This window comes from Neolamprologus brichardi, chromosome 20, assembly GCF_056152115.1.
Source record: "Neolamprologus brichardi isolate AB-2024 chromosome 20, ASM5615211v1, whole genome shotgun sequence".
Taxonomy (NCBI): domain Eukaryota; kingdom Metazoa; phylum Chordata; class Actinopteri; order Cichliformes; family Cichlidae; genus Neolamprologus; species Neolamprologus brichardi.
In genome coordinates, this window is record NC_142123.1 from 18,626,571 (window position 1) to 18,643,447 (window position 16,877).

At 40.5% G+C, this 16,877-nt stretch overlaps 1 protein-coding gene across 1 annotated transcript; it reads left to right on the top strand.

Moving 5' to 3' along the window:
* The first annotated feature begins 1,127 nt into the window (after positions 1 to 1,127).
* Positions 1,128 to 16,609, top strand: phc2a (polyhomeotic homolog 2a (Drosophila)). The gene is made up of 7 exons (XM_087833985.1): positions 1,128 to 1,419; positions 2,587 to 2,749; positions 8,274 to 8,352; positions 9,514 to 9,625; positions 10,054 to 10,180; positions 11,014 to 11,263; positions 16,073 to 16,609. Exons 2-7 carry the CDS (start codon positions 2,612 to 2,614, stop codon positions 16,225 to 16,227), a joined length of 861 nt encoding a protein of 286 aa, XP_087690111.1. The 5' UTR covers positions 1,128 to 1,419; positions 2,587 to 2,611; the 3' UTR covers positions 16,228 to 16,609.
* The last annotated feature ends 268 nt before the right edge of the window (positions 16,610 to 16,877 follow it).

A 16,877-nucleotide genomic window follows, 5' to 3' on the forward strand; every position in this document is an offset into this window, starting at 1 on the left:
AATGTATTCATTCAAATAAAACGCATTTAATCTAAAACACACATTAGGTTAGTTTTACCGTAAAAGCTGTTTCTGCCTTTCGTAGCTCTGTGATCGCCGGGCTGTGCGGGATGTAGTACGCAGCGTCTCTCCCGAGCGGCGGGGCACGACTAAAGCTGCATGTCTCTTCGATGGCACAGGCTCCAGCGGTTTTATTATGAAAGTGATCTCGGTGGACAGGAAGTCGTGGTTTTCCTGCCAACTATTTGATGTTTTATTGGTGATAATTATTCAAATTGTATTTAATAACATGGCCATGGTTAACCTGGCACAAGTCTATCGATCTATTTCTAAAATATAATGTTTAGGATACAGAATCATATTTTCTATGAAACTGTAAATCTCTGCAGCAGCTCACAGTTATTCATACAGCGTAAATTCCCCTAATGTTAATCAGCCTGAAAATATCTGGCTGATTACAGCCAGATATTTTACATCTGGAAGCTGAACTGAACCGTGTCCACAGGCTGATCTGCACGTCCCACTCTGCACGGTCTTGGATTAACTCTAATTAAATGCTATACTCATAATCCCGTTCACCTTTTTGTTCCTTTAGAATCGTATACCATTCACTCTTGTTGTTGTTTGTCTTGTCTTTCAATTCCCCTCTTTTTCCTGTCTTTTCCTCAGCCAACCAGTGGGACGGATGGCTGTTGCTGTGGAGCGATATAAACAAAACGGACTAAACTGACTGAAACGTTTCATTGGTCCGATATGTTCACTACCCAGACTTTTGTGTTTTGCAGTTTCACTGCATTTTATACATTTTTATATATATATATATATATATATATATATATATATATATATATATATATATATATATATATATAGTATTATAGTATAGTATAGTATTATATTATAAATATTATATATATATATATGTCATCTCACTCGAAAACATTTCTTTCGATTTGATGTAAAGAAAGAAGTTCATGTTTTCTGAAGAGATATCTGGAAATTTGAGTTTAGATTCAGGAATCGAAGCGCACATATTTGCACAGCTCTTTTTCCTCTTGGTTGTGGCCTTTAATTTTGAAAGCGCTTGCCGGAAGTGCTTTATGTAACTTTATTTGGCTTGAGAAATGAACACACACGTCCAAGTGTATAGTATTGTGTGCAGAAAGAAGGAGAATGGTGAAACATAGTGCGGTTATGGTAGGGTCGCTAACTTTCCGCGTCCTCGTGTAACGCGGTGGGTCCGTTGCCCGGTAAAGATTCCCGGGTCGGACTCCTTGCCGTTTTCACGGAGGGAGTGTAATCAGTATATGAAAGCGTTGTTTGGAGCCGTTGAACAAAGAGCTTTTCTTCCCTCTACTATTGTTACGGACTGGGACGGCTGGTATCCCTCTGATCCAGAGGCGGTCTCGAACCGTAAAAGTAAGTGAACTCATCTTTAATGTCTTTTTTAAGGAGAAGAAAAGGTGCGTTTGAATGCGCTAATTTTATCCATTACGCAACCAGCAGGTCCAAGTGTCCGCCTGGCTAAACTGATTTGATTCAAAGCTAGCTGTAAGTTTACGCAACACTGCATATATATATATATATATATATATATATATATATATATATATATATATATAATAGTATTTACAGGTATATTTGGTTCACACGGGTCTTTCGCTTAAATGTAATGTGTGCGATTTAAATTTGAGCCAAACTCCTTGTTTTGTTTTCGTTAGCGAGTTTGGATTACTAACACTCTGCGCTCTTACTGTTCAAAGTCACACAGCCTATAGTGTTAACGTTATCCAGATCACATGCATATATATGGCAGCGTGATTCCACGGTTTTTTCTCTCATTTTTTGGTGCTTATTAAATCGTGGGTTTCCACAGCAACCGCGCACGTACAACCCTACGTTAGCCTAACTGAGGTCCCCCTTTGTAAGAGTGGCTCACGCCATTCTTAAATCTGGAAATTCAGATTCAGTTAAGGACTGGTTCTTATATAGCGCTTTTCTACTCTTCTGAGCACTCAAAGCGCTTTACACAACTTGTGCATTCACCCATTCACACCCATTCGCACAAGCACATCTCTCTAAGTGCTTTCTAGATAACATTCACACACATTCATACTCCGATGGATGCATCGGAGAGCAATTTGGGGTTAGTATCTTGCCCAAGGATATTTGGCATGCAGAGTAGGGGAAGCCAGGAATCGAACCACCAACCTTCCGATCAGTAGATGACCTGCTCTACCTCCTGAGCTACAGCCACCCAGTTAAGGCACATATATACGCTCAAATCGGACCGGGACACAGTGGATTCCGTCTTTATATCAGCATGAGTTAAAACTCAGATTAGTGCAAGAAGTTGGCAAAAGAACCAAAGTTTACATGACTGAAAAAACAGCTGCTGTAACGGATTCAGGATCCAAAAGTGTTGCTGAAAGATTAAAACTAACACTTTTCATAATCAGTGTTATATCAATGTGGTGAGCTTTGCCAGAGACACTGAGTAACATTTAATTGTCTCTTCCAAATAATGTGAGACTTCGTCCACATGGCGAGCACTTGTTGAGTTTGTCTTGTTGCTCCTGTTGACAGGTGAGGGGTGCGCTGTGCTCCAGTCATGACCTCTGGGAATGGGAACACTAACAGCACCCAAAACAATGGAGAGAGTAAACCTGCCCAAGCCATAGTCAAGTCTCACATCCTCACCCATCTCATAGAAGGCTTCGTTATCCAAGAGGGTGCAGAGCCTTTCCCTGTGAGTACCAGAGCTATGTATGTTTCTGTTAATGCAAATGTTTGTTGAGTGCATGAATACACAGCCTGAAAGTGACAACAGAAGATTAGATTTGATATATCTGACAGAATATAATGTTTTGTGTTGTGTTTGTCAGCTGTTCCTCTCAGACTTCAGGTTTCTAACAGTCTGAGTCCTAATCCTCAGAACCCTTTGCACAGTGTTTGGCTCTTTCTATCAAAAGACTTCTTATAGAAAAACAATATTGATTTTCTTTCATCCTCGTCTCTTTTCACCATTTTCAAAGAGAAACACTTGCGTGAAACTTCACCTTACACCGAATTATTTTTTGTTTGCAGGCCTGAGTGCTCTCCTCATCCTCCCTCTTTGGGATTTTTGAGCCACTAATTGACATTTTCTTGGCAGAACTGGCTTCATGTTTCTATATAGATTATAGTGCATTATGACATTATAATAATTGGCCTCACTTAGTAAATCTGTCCAATAATGTATAAAAAAATAAAAGCATCTTATTTTCTTATATTTACGTGCTGTGTACCTGCTCTACTCCTCACTGGTTAGGATTTCCATGACTGCAGTAAAATTCTTCATCCATCACTTATCCCAGCTGCCCTGAAGAAAAAATAAATTTATGATGATCCCAAAGACTGCAGTTACTAATGACCACTGATGACCTTAAACACATTTTTATAATTTAGCATAGTCCATAATCTTGAGCTTGTGTAGCGTTCTGCGTTCTTCATGCAGAAACAACTCAACAAGAAGTAGTTTATATTCCAAAGTTGTGGTGTTCACAGTTCAGCTGTGGTTGTGGTTAAAAACTGAAGAATGATCAGGAGGTTATGGCATCAAATGCAAAACTACATGATCTGCTCCACTTTGTTTATTATTGCAGTTGTTTTCACGAATGGTCTGATAGTCTGTGGTCATGAATAGGGCTTCCACAAACGATTATTTTGATAGTCGACTAGTCACCGATTATTTTTGCGATTAGTCGACTAATCAGATCTTCATCCATTGGACGTAAAACGTACAGCTTATTGCACCAGCAGCATCTGCTCTTATATAACTATCATTAGCTTACAGCTTTAAGTGTTTAAGGTCTGTGCTAACTAAAAATAAAGACAAGATGATAGTTTGTTAAATTTTAATGAAATTTTTAGATTGTTTCGGTGAAGTTTAATAAACTCCTTGCTATCTAAAATATAACAGGACACCGGAGTAAATTCTCCAGCATCTCACACTTCTGATAATCAGTTGTCTGCTTGACGTTTATTCAGCTGTGTAAAAACTATAACTTTAATCTCACCCAAACAGATTTACTCAGGAACAAATAAAATACTAAAAAAAAGCCAAACAATAACATTTTGAAGTTATCTAAGTGACTTATATATGTTTAACCTGAGTAGCGAAAGACGGCGGTGGGTTTGAAAACGATTTGCTGGGAGTCCGGTGTTCTCACGGCTCTAGTTAGCCTAGCCCCCGGCTAGCTATCGAGCTAGTGGGTAACAGACGTCTCCGAAAACGTCGGAGCGCTTTTGAAAATATGTGGTGTCTTGATAAACTTAGCAGATATTTGAGGTTTAGACAGCTACATTCTCGCCTGAAAATATGTTAAACGTTTATTTTGTGACCCAGAAAGAATAATAAGACTAATATTAAAACTAAGTAGCTGCCGCCATTGTTGGAAACTGAGCTGGGCTGCGCTATGAATTCTGGGACAGAGCTACTTCTTCTTCTTCGGGGTTTAACGGCAGCTGGCATCCTTGTACATGCAGTGCTGCCATCTTTTGTTTCAGTCCGTTATTACACTCTTAAATCCTACTACGTATTCCTGCGTCTTTTGTGATCTTACAAAGCTTCAAACGAGGCGTCGACTATTAAATTAGTTGTTGACAATTTTATTAGTCGACGTAATCGTGACTAGTCGACTAATCATGGCAGCCCTAGTCATGAATTATGGGATGGCGTCTCCCCCTATTTCATAAAGGATGGTCCAGTGACTGTCTTTTCACATAACGTGGCTACTCTGGTTCTGACGATCTGTGCTGATGGTTTACAAACTCACTGTAGAAAGCTGGAGCGCACTACTGACTTGAGGTGCAGTCACTGCGTCGAACTCCCACCCACACCGACTGGACGTGACCACGAACATGCCCCTCTGCTTTTTTAAGGTAGCCCAGCTGCTCCAGTTTGAGGGTATCTGCTGATGGGTTTACCGTTACTGACAGCTTGTTAAATTAAGGTAAATACAATCACGTCACTATGATTCAAAAGACTCACATCTTAACGTCTTATAGTTGTACACAACACCTGACATCACTCTGTAGCTCCTGGTGGTGATTTGTTTGCTAGATTGGCTGTTAGCATATGCAGTGTGTTAAGACTTGTTACTGGCTAGTTAGCAGTGCTACACACATTTTTGAAGGATTTATTACTCCTTAGTTTGTGTTGTCTTATTTTAAACAGAGGTGAAGTCAGCAGAGTTGCTTTTAGAATTAAAACATTAAAAGTCATTCTTTGAGATTTTAACATAAGATTGAGGATGATATAGAACTGCAGATTTAAACAGTCTTAGATCCACTCACAGAACACTCTGCTGACATGGAAACATTAAATAAAATGTTAGATCTAAAAATGCAGCAGAAGGTTTGATAGAAGTTTAATTTGTCCTTTTCATGTAATAACAGAGTCCACATTATTATGAACAGATAGTGAGGGAGACCAAGCTGGGTGTCCAGAGGTTTTGAGAAGCTTTTTTCCTTTCAGTCACCACAGCTGTCCTGTGCCAGATGTTCTGTTGACTCACCGAGAGACATCATTTCAGAAACATCAGGAGGACTGAAGCTTATCGCAGAGATCAGCCTGCTAGAACAGCCTGTTTCAGTTTAAGCGTTGTTTTCAATAAATTTAATGCTCAAAAAAGGTTTTGTGTTCCATATTGAAGCTCGACTTGGAACCTTATTAAGATCCAACCATGCAAAATATGATTTTTGCCATTTTTCAAGTGGTCTTAAAGTTTTGGACTGTGTATTATCCTCTCTGGTTACTCTGGAATGAATGGCTTTGAATGACTTTATGGCAAACAAGACTCTATTAGCAAAACACAATGTGAAAGAATTCCTTATTAAAGTGATTAAGTGAAGACCTTTCATCAGGTTTTATTTAATGCTGTCAAAGAAAATCTCATGTTCTCTTTATGCAGTTGAATATATTCAGTGTTTAAAGCAGAAACTGTGCAGGTCTGAGATCAGCAGCTTTCCTAAACACTGTTTATGCTCCTATGTAGTGACTCCAGTTACATGGATGTTTAATCTCTTTGACTTTTTGAAGTTTAGTCCAACGTAATGTGGGTAGTTACCATTAAGAGTGGACATATAAGAATATTTATATGTTGTCACTGGGCAGGGTGAGAAATCCTAGGTCAGCATCTGTTACTGTATAGACAAAATAATCATCACAAACTGTCAAATGTGAAGTTTATCGCTAAAAGATGTGGAGACAGAAACATGCAGCTGTTTACAGATATTTATTTAACAGCTCTGCAAAGGAAAAGGACAACAGGTCAGCCTGTAATGTAACAGTAATGTTGGTGACTGGGCAGCGCGATGACTTTTGGACCTTGGTGTAACAGCATCAAGTTAGAAGTTAGAATCAAACTTATGGGAGAGGGTAGCCCTCAAACACGTAATGAGAACGACCAATAACAGCTGAAAGCATCTTTGGGTAAAACTTATCTGAGAAAATGTGCTTTTGTTTAGTTTTACCACAGCCCCATCTGCTTTATGGCCTGTGCTGCAGCTAGACACCAGGGGGCAGTAGAGATGGCTCCAGGTGTTTTCTACATTCATTGGTCTGAATGAGTAATGTCACATTAACAAGATGAGGATTGTGCACGCCCCTGCCCAGTGTCTTAAGTTTCTGCCTTATACGAAATTACTGTTTTGGAGAATGCTGTGTGCGTGTGTGTGTGTGCACGTGCACACACTGTAATTTGATGCCTACATCACATCAAATTACAGTGAGGTAATTTAATGTGATGTAGGCACAGTAAAAATGCTAAAACTTTATCAGCATTTCAAAAACCAGACATGAGCACACTGTGCATGTGTGTGCAAAAGTTCAAGGCCTTAACTTTATACAAAGACCTGTTGCTATAGTTTATTTACTGCATGTGCCGTCTTTCAATTGTTTGTTTGTTTGTTTGTTTGTTTTTTTTGCTTGTTCAATAAATAAAGTCTGTTTGGGCTGAACAAGTGAAGTAAGGTTCAGTGACTGAGGGGAAAATGCTGAAATTTGTGCTCTTTGAGCACTTTGCCTGGGCTGAGCCACCTGACTGCTAAGTGGTAGCCTGTATCACCATGTTCAGTTTCATGCTCCTCCAAAAGTACAACAAACTGCATGTAAATCAGTGCCTTTGTTACAACATCAAGAGCATGGTTCATTTTAAACACATATTTGCACAACGCCTCCTGGTGTATAACACAATGCAAAAATACCAGTTAAAATTCTGGGTTTGATTCAGTCACTTTAACTCCTCCTCAGAGGCTTGATATTTTTCCCAACCATAAAAAACTACTCAAAAAACACTAAAGATAAAAAGCTTGAAATTTTCACTGTTGTTTGTTTGGTTTCTTACCATCTAAATTGTTAATTAGTATAAGCAATGTGAGCAACACAGAGAAACCATGAAGGTCCTGGGTTCGAGTCAGCTATCTGGGGCCTTTCTGTGGGGAGTTTACATGTTCTCCACTTGTCTGTGTGGGGTTCCCTGCAGGTACTCTGGTACTCGTTCTTCCTCCCACAATCCAGAGACATGTAGTTGGTGGGATTAGGTTAAAGTGATGATTCTAAATTGCCCATAGGTATGAATGTAAGTGCAAACTAATGTCTGTCTCTCTGTGTTAACCTGCAACATGACCTGTGTAGGCGGTACCCTGTGTTTTGCCACATGGAATAGGATAGGCTGAATGGGAGAAAAATATTTTTGTTTTGTTTTATTTATTTTTTGCCAACACAAATAAAATCTTACTCTCACTGCAGCTTTAATAAGTGCTTTTATTTATTTAGATTACTTCCTTCTTCTGTTGCTCTGTCTAAGCAGATTTCTGTAATTCTATAATTCAAGCCAACGACATGTTTGATAAACTGTTTCCCAAAAAGACCGTTGGAAGAAGCCTCAGCATCAATATTAACTATGAGCTGTTTATCTTTATTAAAAGACTATGTATAACAGGCTTTTAAGTCATGTTTTTAACCACAGTCTTCTTAAAAAGCTTTTGTTTTTGCTAATTATAGACTGATTCCTAAATAGTTCTAGGATAACGTTACTTCTGCCTCCATAACCCACCAGCTGATCGCTGTAAGATTTAAGAGAGACACAAGGCCTTTTATTTCCCACTAGGACAAGAGTGATTATAGGTCATACTATTAAGAAAGTTTCATTCATGTACATGCTTATGAATGATTTCATCCAACAGTATTTAATAAGCATGAGTGCACTGATATGTTTTTGTGTCTGCAGGTGGAACGTCCATCTTTCTCAATAGAGAATCTAAGAAGATATACACCAGATTCAAAGATGGACAGCCTGTCAACAAAGGGTTTGTCAAATTTAAACATTTCTCTTTCTCAGAATATGGGCTTGGTTTGGGCACGCTTGTCCCTGTAAATCAGTCCAAAGCTGTACTGAGTGGTTGTCTTTATTCCTCAGATTCCTTGTAGACTTTCAAAATCAGTGCCCAGGACTATGAAGCTGTTTTTGTGGCTCTTGGTGGCCCGACACTTTACTAAGACAAGCTATAAAATGTAATTTTTAGAAATGCATTTTTCTGGATTTTTTTTAGTTACTGTTCTGTCTCTCACTGTTCAAATCAACTGAAATTGTAGACTATAGAGGTAGATTTCTTTATTTAGTGGGCAAACTTACAAAATCAGCTAGTGTACTGTAGATTGTACCAACATCAATTTGTGTCCCACTGTTTTCCAACTGTCAGTAGGGTTTTGGATGGCCCTTTGTAATAAATGTATAAATGAAAATCATTACTGTGCCTCAGCCTATTTGACCTGTCCAACACGCCCAACACTTCTTCACCAGCTGGGTTTGTGACAAAGATTTGATTGACTGCAGAGCTTCAGAATACACAGTAAGCTGTAGTCAGTACCGTCCACACCTTCATCCTTGCTCAGTTATATGCAAGATTGAGGAGATTTCCAGCATTTCTTTTCTGAGAGTGCATGTAGAGGTAGAAGGTGTAGGACAGCATCATATTGAAGATGTTTAAAAGCATAAGAGCAAGCAGGGAGGCTTGTTTTGCATCACTTTTGAATTGGCTCTGAACAGGAACGTTTTACAGAACAATGCCATATGCATTTTCATGGAAGGACGGTATCATCAAAAGCTCCCTAAGTTGGAACAGTTTGTTAATTTAATTTCATATCGTACAAGTGATCTGTCACTACCACAGGGATTGGTCGAAGGGTTTTGAAAGTAGCAAAGTGACCTCAGCTGCACATATAAATGTGTTTTGGCTGCTCAGTGAGACCAAAAAAGTGCCATTAAATTTCATTCAGCATTTATTTTGTGTAAGAAAGCAGTCAGGAATACTGGGCATAAAGGGAGTTGTGTAGAACTCTAGAGTTGTGTTAGCCCCTTGTTTTGGTTAACAGCTTTGGTGTTGGTGCTGCTGGATGCAGTTCTTTTTACTGGATGTTCAACAGTTTCAGCGTGATGATCACAAAGATTGTGTTGACTGTTCCCTCAGAGGTAAAGGGCCAGCAGGAGCCCATGCTGACCTGTGAATTATGCGGCAGGGTAGATTTTGCCTACATCTTCAAAAGATCTAAGAGGTTCTGTTCTACGGTGTGCGCTAAACGGTAAGATCATTGTCTTCATTTTCACAGTTTACTGTGGTTCACTGCATTAATATTGTCTCCGAGCTGATACATCATTAGTCAACATTTAGGAGAATATGACTGAGGAAGCTACTTGAGTGTTTGGTCCAGTCTTTGCCTGTGACCTCAGTGTCACATATTTCTCTCCCGTGTGCAGTGACTTGCTGTGTGCTATAGTTCCAGCTATTTTAAAACATTTTAGGGTCTTTACCTTAGAATATAAAGCACCTTGAGGTGACTACTGTTGTGAACTGGCGCTATAGAAATAAAATGGAACTGAATACAAAGAACACTTCTACTGAGAATGACAAAGGAATAACTTAATTCACAACACACCAGACGTAAACATCTACTTCAGACTTGTGAATGATGCACAGATTTTGAACTTGCCTTGTTTGCTATCCTTGTAGTTACAATGTGGGATGCACAAAGCGAATGGGTCTGTTCCCGAACCGCAAAACCACCCTGGAGAACATGAAGAAGCAAAAAGCTGTGAATGGAAACCACAAAAACACCATCATAGACTCTAAAAAGAAGGTGAGACAGTCAGGACTATTTTTCCTAATGAAGTGAAGGATAACTGAGAGTGGTTTGCAAAGATGGTGGTGGTTGGTGCTTTGAACCCCGGCTGCTCCAGTCTGCATGTGGCTAACATTGTAATGTTAGTAAGATACTGAACCCAAGTTACTCCCAGTGCATCCATCAGACTGTAAATGTTACATAGAAGTGCAGAGTGTGTGGGTTTGCTGTGTCTCTCAGTACAGTCTCAACAGCATAGAGGAGGTTTCAGTACTCTAGCAGAGCTGAACACGGCCATAGAAGCTCTTTAAGCTTTCAGCAGGACTGGTATCTGCTCCTTTGTGTAAGAAGGAACAGGATAAGCACTGCCCGAGCCAGAGAGTGGATATCTCTGACCAAACAATCAGAAACTAGCTTTATCAGGATGGCCTGAGTGCACGAGTCCTTCAGTGGCCTTGTGCTTCTTGCAGTTTCTGAAGGATGAAGAACTGAAATGTTTGAAGGTTGCCATGTTGCCGCCATGTTGCCGCCATCCTGGAGGTCCAGACTGGCTCTTAGTCCATATTCTTGTGCCTTCCCAGTGTCATCAGCATGGACCCTACCACTAACAAGGGTGATCAAAACACAAACAACCAAAATATAAATAAACATGAGGCTAAGAAGAATTCTGGATTCTGCTGGTAAAAAAAAATGGGTACCAAACTTTTGAATATGCTATATGTATATAGTCATATATATATGTGTGTCTTTTCTCTTCTTTTTTTTTTAAAAAAAAATCAGACTGATGTATTACACCTATAAATGAGAGAAAAACCTCAATATAGTCCCATTTTTCTCTCGGACTCCCTCAGACTGCTCCCTGTGTTCAGAAGCCTGCTGCTGCTCTGCCTACTGCTCACTCAGTCCACCCTGCACAGGAGGATTCAAATCAGTGTTCAGATTTGTCCCTCTACAAAAGACCCCCGTCCCCCGTGTCAGTTCCCCAGCGCCTGCCTGTGACACAAGGCTCTGAGCTGCCACTGCTGCACCATGGCTTCCTGCCCAGTGATCCGGGGCAGTGGAACATAGAGGACGTTTACGAGTTCATCTCGTCTCTGCCAGGTGGGTGCTCAATCTGGTAACGCCTGCGTTCATATCCAGCTGTGCATTTTTCTTTCTTTACAGTGCAGAAAGAGTCAAGTGTGCACAACTCTACAGAGGCTCTTCTCATTTATTCATAATTTGTTTCTATGGAGACAGACAAACTTGTAATAACTTAAACTGAACATTAATCTACGAATCGTTAAGGGCACTTAACTCAATGACAACTAAAAATCTCAACCAGTCTAATTCTCAGTGACCTGAAGTTTTGTGAAAATCTTGTGAATGTTCTAACCCTGAGAGGAAGCCACCTAGGGGTTTCAAACTGATACCATCGGTGTATCTACTATCTGCTCTCAGACAAGTTCCAGTGTCAGTCATCTTGGACTCAGCGTCAGTGTGTATCAGTGTATGTGTATGTGTGTGTGTCCAGAGCTCAGCTGAGACAGTGTCCTTCGCCCTGCCAGGCTAAGTAAACAGTCTTCCAGCCAACCCAGGTGGCCTTGCATAGGGGATGAACAGTCTAAGCACCGTCTGTTATCAGGGTGTTTTTGTTCAGCTCCAGCCTTGAGATCACAGCTGGCGCCGAAGTGGTAGCCGCATGAAGTGATGGTGGTTTTTACTTTAGTGTGAACAACTCATGTGAATTTCAAAGCTTTTCTAACAGTCCGACACTGGTCTCTCAATCTCTCGTTGGAGAGCCGTGAGCTTCTCCATGATGTTATCAAACTTATGCTCCGTGATGTTGTCATTCTTGTGCTCAAAGAGCCGATTCTGAGAACTCACGACCGCAGTGAGCTTCTCCAAGGTGTAATCAAATTTTCGCTCAGAGGTCTTATTCTGAGTGTTCACGGCAGCCGTAAGCTTCTCCAAGATATTATCTGTGCTGCGCTCAATGAGCCCATTTTGAGAACTCACCACTCACCCGAGCCCAAACTTCTCGTTGAGAAAAGGGTGTCAATTGCATTCAGGGACCAGTTGATCAAATCCATAATTCCTCTTTAGGTTTTAGAGAACAGACTGTGAGAGAGTGTTCCAGGGAAAAGTAATACAAAAAACACGAGACTAGACAAGGACACAAGAGGCTAAGCAGGGAAGATAAGGAAGGAGAGGAGAGGAGAAAAGTGCGACCACCTACGCCAATTCAGACGCCACAGGTCATCTACTAACCTTCCAGTTAGTAGATGACCTGTTGTCCCACATCTACCACACTGGGCTGGCTGTCACTTCCAGCACAGGTCAACTTCTAATTGGAAGGTTGGTAGTTCGATCACCATCCTCTAACTGAAGCATCAGAGAGTAACTTGGAATTAGTATCTAACCTAATTAGGCAAGCTGAAGAGGGCGGTGATCGAACTACCAACCTTCCAGTTAGTAGATGACCTGTGCTACTAACCGGAAGTGACAGCCAGCCCAGTGTGGTAGAACAGTCCCCACCAACAATAACTGCTTCCTGAGAGTGGCTGTTTTCAGGTCATCAAGCCACTGATGTAATGACACTGAGTATTCAGGACCACCTGTGTGTCTGTGTGAAGGGGAGTGAAACAGCAATGATGGCTGAGAATATCCATGGAAGACGAAAGGCTGCATTTAACTGCAAAACACAAGTTTGGCTTTCCAAGTAACTTAAGGGTTAACCCAGGGTTTTCTGTACTACTAAGGTGGTTTAGTCCTTAACAGGGTAAGTCATCATGGTAACTTGTGCTGTGAACCTATCTAGCTCTGAAGCAGGTTAAAATCCAGATCAACAATCAGTTCTCCAGAAAGTAGCATCACCTGTCCTGGAAAATCTGTCTGACCTCTGTACACACACAGTCGGAGGGTTTGTTTTTTAATGGAGGTGTCTTTGTTTCCCTAATGAACGTCTGTAATAAATAATATCGATGTTTAGACACAACTTCATTCTGCGACACCACGCACGACATGTTGGCAGAACCTTCACTGTATATCAAAGTCATACATACATTATGTTTGAATTCTACTTTTATATTTAATGTTTGCTCTCAAATCCAACACTGAGTGTGCAGCTGAGAGAATAAAAGCTGAAACCGTCAGAAGCAGGTTTCAGTTTAAAATCGGCTGGAAGTGCCACATTTACAGTTTGTTTTAAGCGTATTATAGAGTTACTGCTGGTTGAATGTGTTTTATATGTGCAGCTTGTTAAACTGTGCTTTGCTAAAAACACTGAATGAATCACAAACTGTCACATTGTCACGAGAACACAGGACGCATGTTACGATGACCTGTTCATTAAATGAAATGAACTTCACTGCAGTGATTTCCAGTAAGCTTTAAACTGGATCCATTTAAAGATTAAAGTTGCAGAGCTCTAATGTTTAACCATCAGCTTAGGAATCAGCAGTGAGAGTGCACTCAATGTTAAAATGATCAACTGGATTTAAAATGATACCATTCTGTGTGCTGAATCACGTTAACAATGAATGATCGTGTCTTTTTTTACAACAGTGTTTCATTTTATTGACATGTTTTCTATGTTTCTTATAGATTTTAACACATTTCTAGTAAAGCTGTCACATGGATCATTTTCTGTGATCCATAAAGGCTGGTAATGTAAATGGGCATTTGAAGTGTTTTAAGTAGCAGGTCATTTCAAATGCAACATTTCTGTCAGCTGAACAAACATCAGCAAACACACAAACTGTGTGTGTGTGTGTGCAGTCTGTGACAGTGTGTTGCTAACTAAAGGTCCAGCTGCTGGATTCCCAGGGAGATAAAAGAGTGTAACTTTAGTCAGAGATGGAGGAAGACAGATGAACAGGTTATAGTTAAAGGTAAGAGCTGCAGATTTAAAGGTTGCATGTAATGTCCTAATTTTTATTCCCATATTGGGAAATATTGGAAAATTGTATATAATGTGTTTTGATAAGTTGTATATTTTCACATTGTGAAACTCCCTGCAAAACAAGCTAAGTATAGCAACTTTGTGTTATTCAAATGCTGATGTTGCATGGTAGTTTTGTGCAGGTTAAACAGGTTAGCTTGCTCACTACATTTAATGTAACCCAACATTAAATGTAGCAAAGATTAATGTGGACTGGAGCTGCTGTCGCTTAGATTCATTCACTGAATTTCTACCAACTGTATAAAGACAGTGTACAGTGTACTGTTAGAGTAGGATAAGTCAGCAAAGATGGCTCAGCAAACATCTGCCTACATTTAGTTGAATTCAGTTGTGTAAATCCACAAAGAGCAGCAGGTCATCTGACCTGTTCACTAATAATCACAACTGATGTAGAGTTACTGAATCCCACCTTAAACCCCGACTGTAAACGTTTTTCTGTTTAGATGCAGAGGCAAAGTCACCCTCTACAATATAGGCAACAGAAAATAATGATGTTTGGAAACTGCCTTTCACTGCTTGTGTCCTGCATCACTCGTTTAAGCTTAGTGCATTCATTAGAATTAGAAAGTAGATTTGTATTCTCCCGTTCTAGTCTAATGTAAAACTAGGTTTAGTTACCTTTGGTAGAATTGTCCTTCATGGAGCTACTCTTTACTTCCTTACTTTGAGTACATTTCACTTGTTTACTTATGCTCGAGTAAAATTGATTTAATACTTCAACTTTTACTGCAGTATTTTTTTTTAATTCAGGTATTTGCACTTTGGCCTATTTCAATAATGTCTGTACTTCTGACACTCTGTCAAAGCTTTGCTGTCTAATTTATGAAGGCACAATCTCTCTGAGATTGCAACCAATCAGTCCAAGTGAGGCTATGACTATTTGCTGAAAGGTTACCTCCTGTCAGGGGATATTTGCTGTCTTTAAAAAATAATAATAAAATATCAATATTTGGGTTCCCCATATTAATACAATATGCCTGCGAAAAATTTGGTGATGCTATGCTGTATCAATTTTTTCCTCCACCTCCTTTGAGCTTAGTGATGCAAGGCTTGGATGCAGTTGCTCAGCCGTGGAAAACTGCTCCATGAGCCCCTCTCCACCCTTTTCTTAATCTAATCTGAAGACCACCTGAAGTTTGGAGCTAACTGTGATTTTATGTGGCCTACCACTCCATGGCTGGGTTGCTGTTATTCCCAAGTACCACTAACTAGATCATTGAAAAGATCATTGGAGCCTCTGTTTCCTCCATCACAGACACTTATCGCACCGACTGCATCTGAAACGCCACCAGCATCGTGGACGACCCCACACACCCCTCACACACACACATCATCCTGCTGCCTTCTGGCAAGAAATACCGCAGCATTCGGCCCTCACTGCCAGACTGTCAAACAGTTTCTTCCCTCACACTCCAGAACACTCAGTGACTGGACCAACACGCTGACACACACCTTCTTGCACCAAGTGACTTTTTGCACAACACTTGTTGTAGACCATGTAGCACCATGGTCTTGGAGGAACGCTGTCTCGTCTCACTGTGTACTGCACCACTACACGTGGTTGGAATGACAATAAAGCCACTTGACTAACAGCTGACTGCAGAACATTTAGTAGTCAGGATTTTTACTGATTTTTACTCGTGACCTCGAGGCTGGTCACGAACATGATCCTGACGGACATCAGACTGGTCGACCACACAACAAAGGCAGCAGTGAGATTGTAAGAAGTGAAGCTGAACACCAAACAGGTGTTAACAGCATGGAAATCCCAGCCCTCTATGCAGATTAGGGTTGTCACTATCTGATTATTACACAACAACAGTCGATCATAGTAATTTCTTTGATGCCTGACTTCAGCAGTGTCCTGTTCTGATTCTTGCAAAGAGATTTCCGATAGATTGTTTTACTGTTCTCTGTAAGGACTGCAGGTGAGCTGTGAACTCACCGTTGTCGCTCTGTTGCTGCAGGCTGCCTGGAAATTGCAGAGGAGTTCCGCTCTCAGGAGATCGACGGGCAGGCCCTGCTGCTGCTGAAGGAGGACCACCTAATGGGAACCATGAACATCAAACTGGGGCCTGCACTCAAGATTTTTGCTCAGATCAGCATGCTCAAAGACTCATAGTTCTTCTCATCCAATACATACACAGCTCTCAATGGCAGCTCAGCTATTACTGCACTAACAGGACGTGCTCAGGATTCCCCATGTTAAATAGTTCTCGGCTGAATTCAGGTCCCAAGACAATTTTCATTGATGGATATTTTGTAACTGTCTTCTGACCAAATGGCCGTCAGCTCCAACGTATACACTGAAAACTTCACTGTGCCCTGTGGTTGGGAGGGCTGCTGTGTTACCTAGGCAGTGTAGAAAAAAGTTTGATTACGAATACATTTAGTTTTTTATAGTGTTTATTGTACCTTAAGTTTAGCATTTCATTTGTTCTGGAGGGTGACTGTGAAGATTTCAAACGTGTGCCTACTGTTTCAGTAAAATACACTTTATTCAAGCCTTTGCGTCCTGCATGGAGCCAGTTATTCCTGAATGCCTGTGATCCAGCTTTAGGACTGTCTCATCAAACTCTGCGTGGTTCTGTGTCTGGTTTGCACAGTATTTGAGCTATGGGAAAAATAAATTTAAAAAAATCACAAGGAAGATAACTATTCATTTATCCAGCTTAAATACAGGGCTCTGATTAATTGTGTTAAAGTTAGACATTAGACAGTTAACAAAGTAACTAAGCTTTGTCCAGACTCTGCACTCTATGGAAGGTATGG

What these genes read in the sequence shown, in the direction of transcription:
- phc2a (XM_087833985.1), top strand. Translation starts at nt 2,612, where the DNA reads ATGACCTCTGGGAATGGGAACACTAACAGCACCCAAAACAATGGAGAG. An exon ending in GGACAGCCTGTCAACAAAGG is followed by an intron (nt 8,353 to 9,513) that starts GTTTGTCAAATT and finishes CTGTTCCCTCAG; the next exon opens with AGGTAAAGGGCCAGCAGGAG. An exon ending in GTTCATCTCGTCTCTGCCAG is followed by an intron (nt 11,264 to 16,072) that starts GTGGGTGCTCAA and finishes CTGTTGCTGCAG; the next exon opens with GCTGCCTGGAAATTGCAGAG.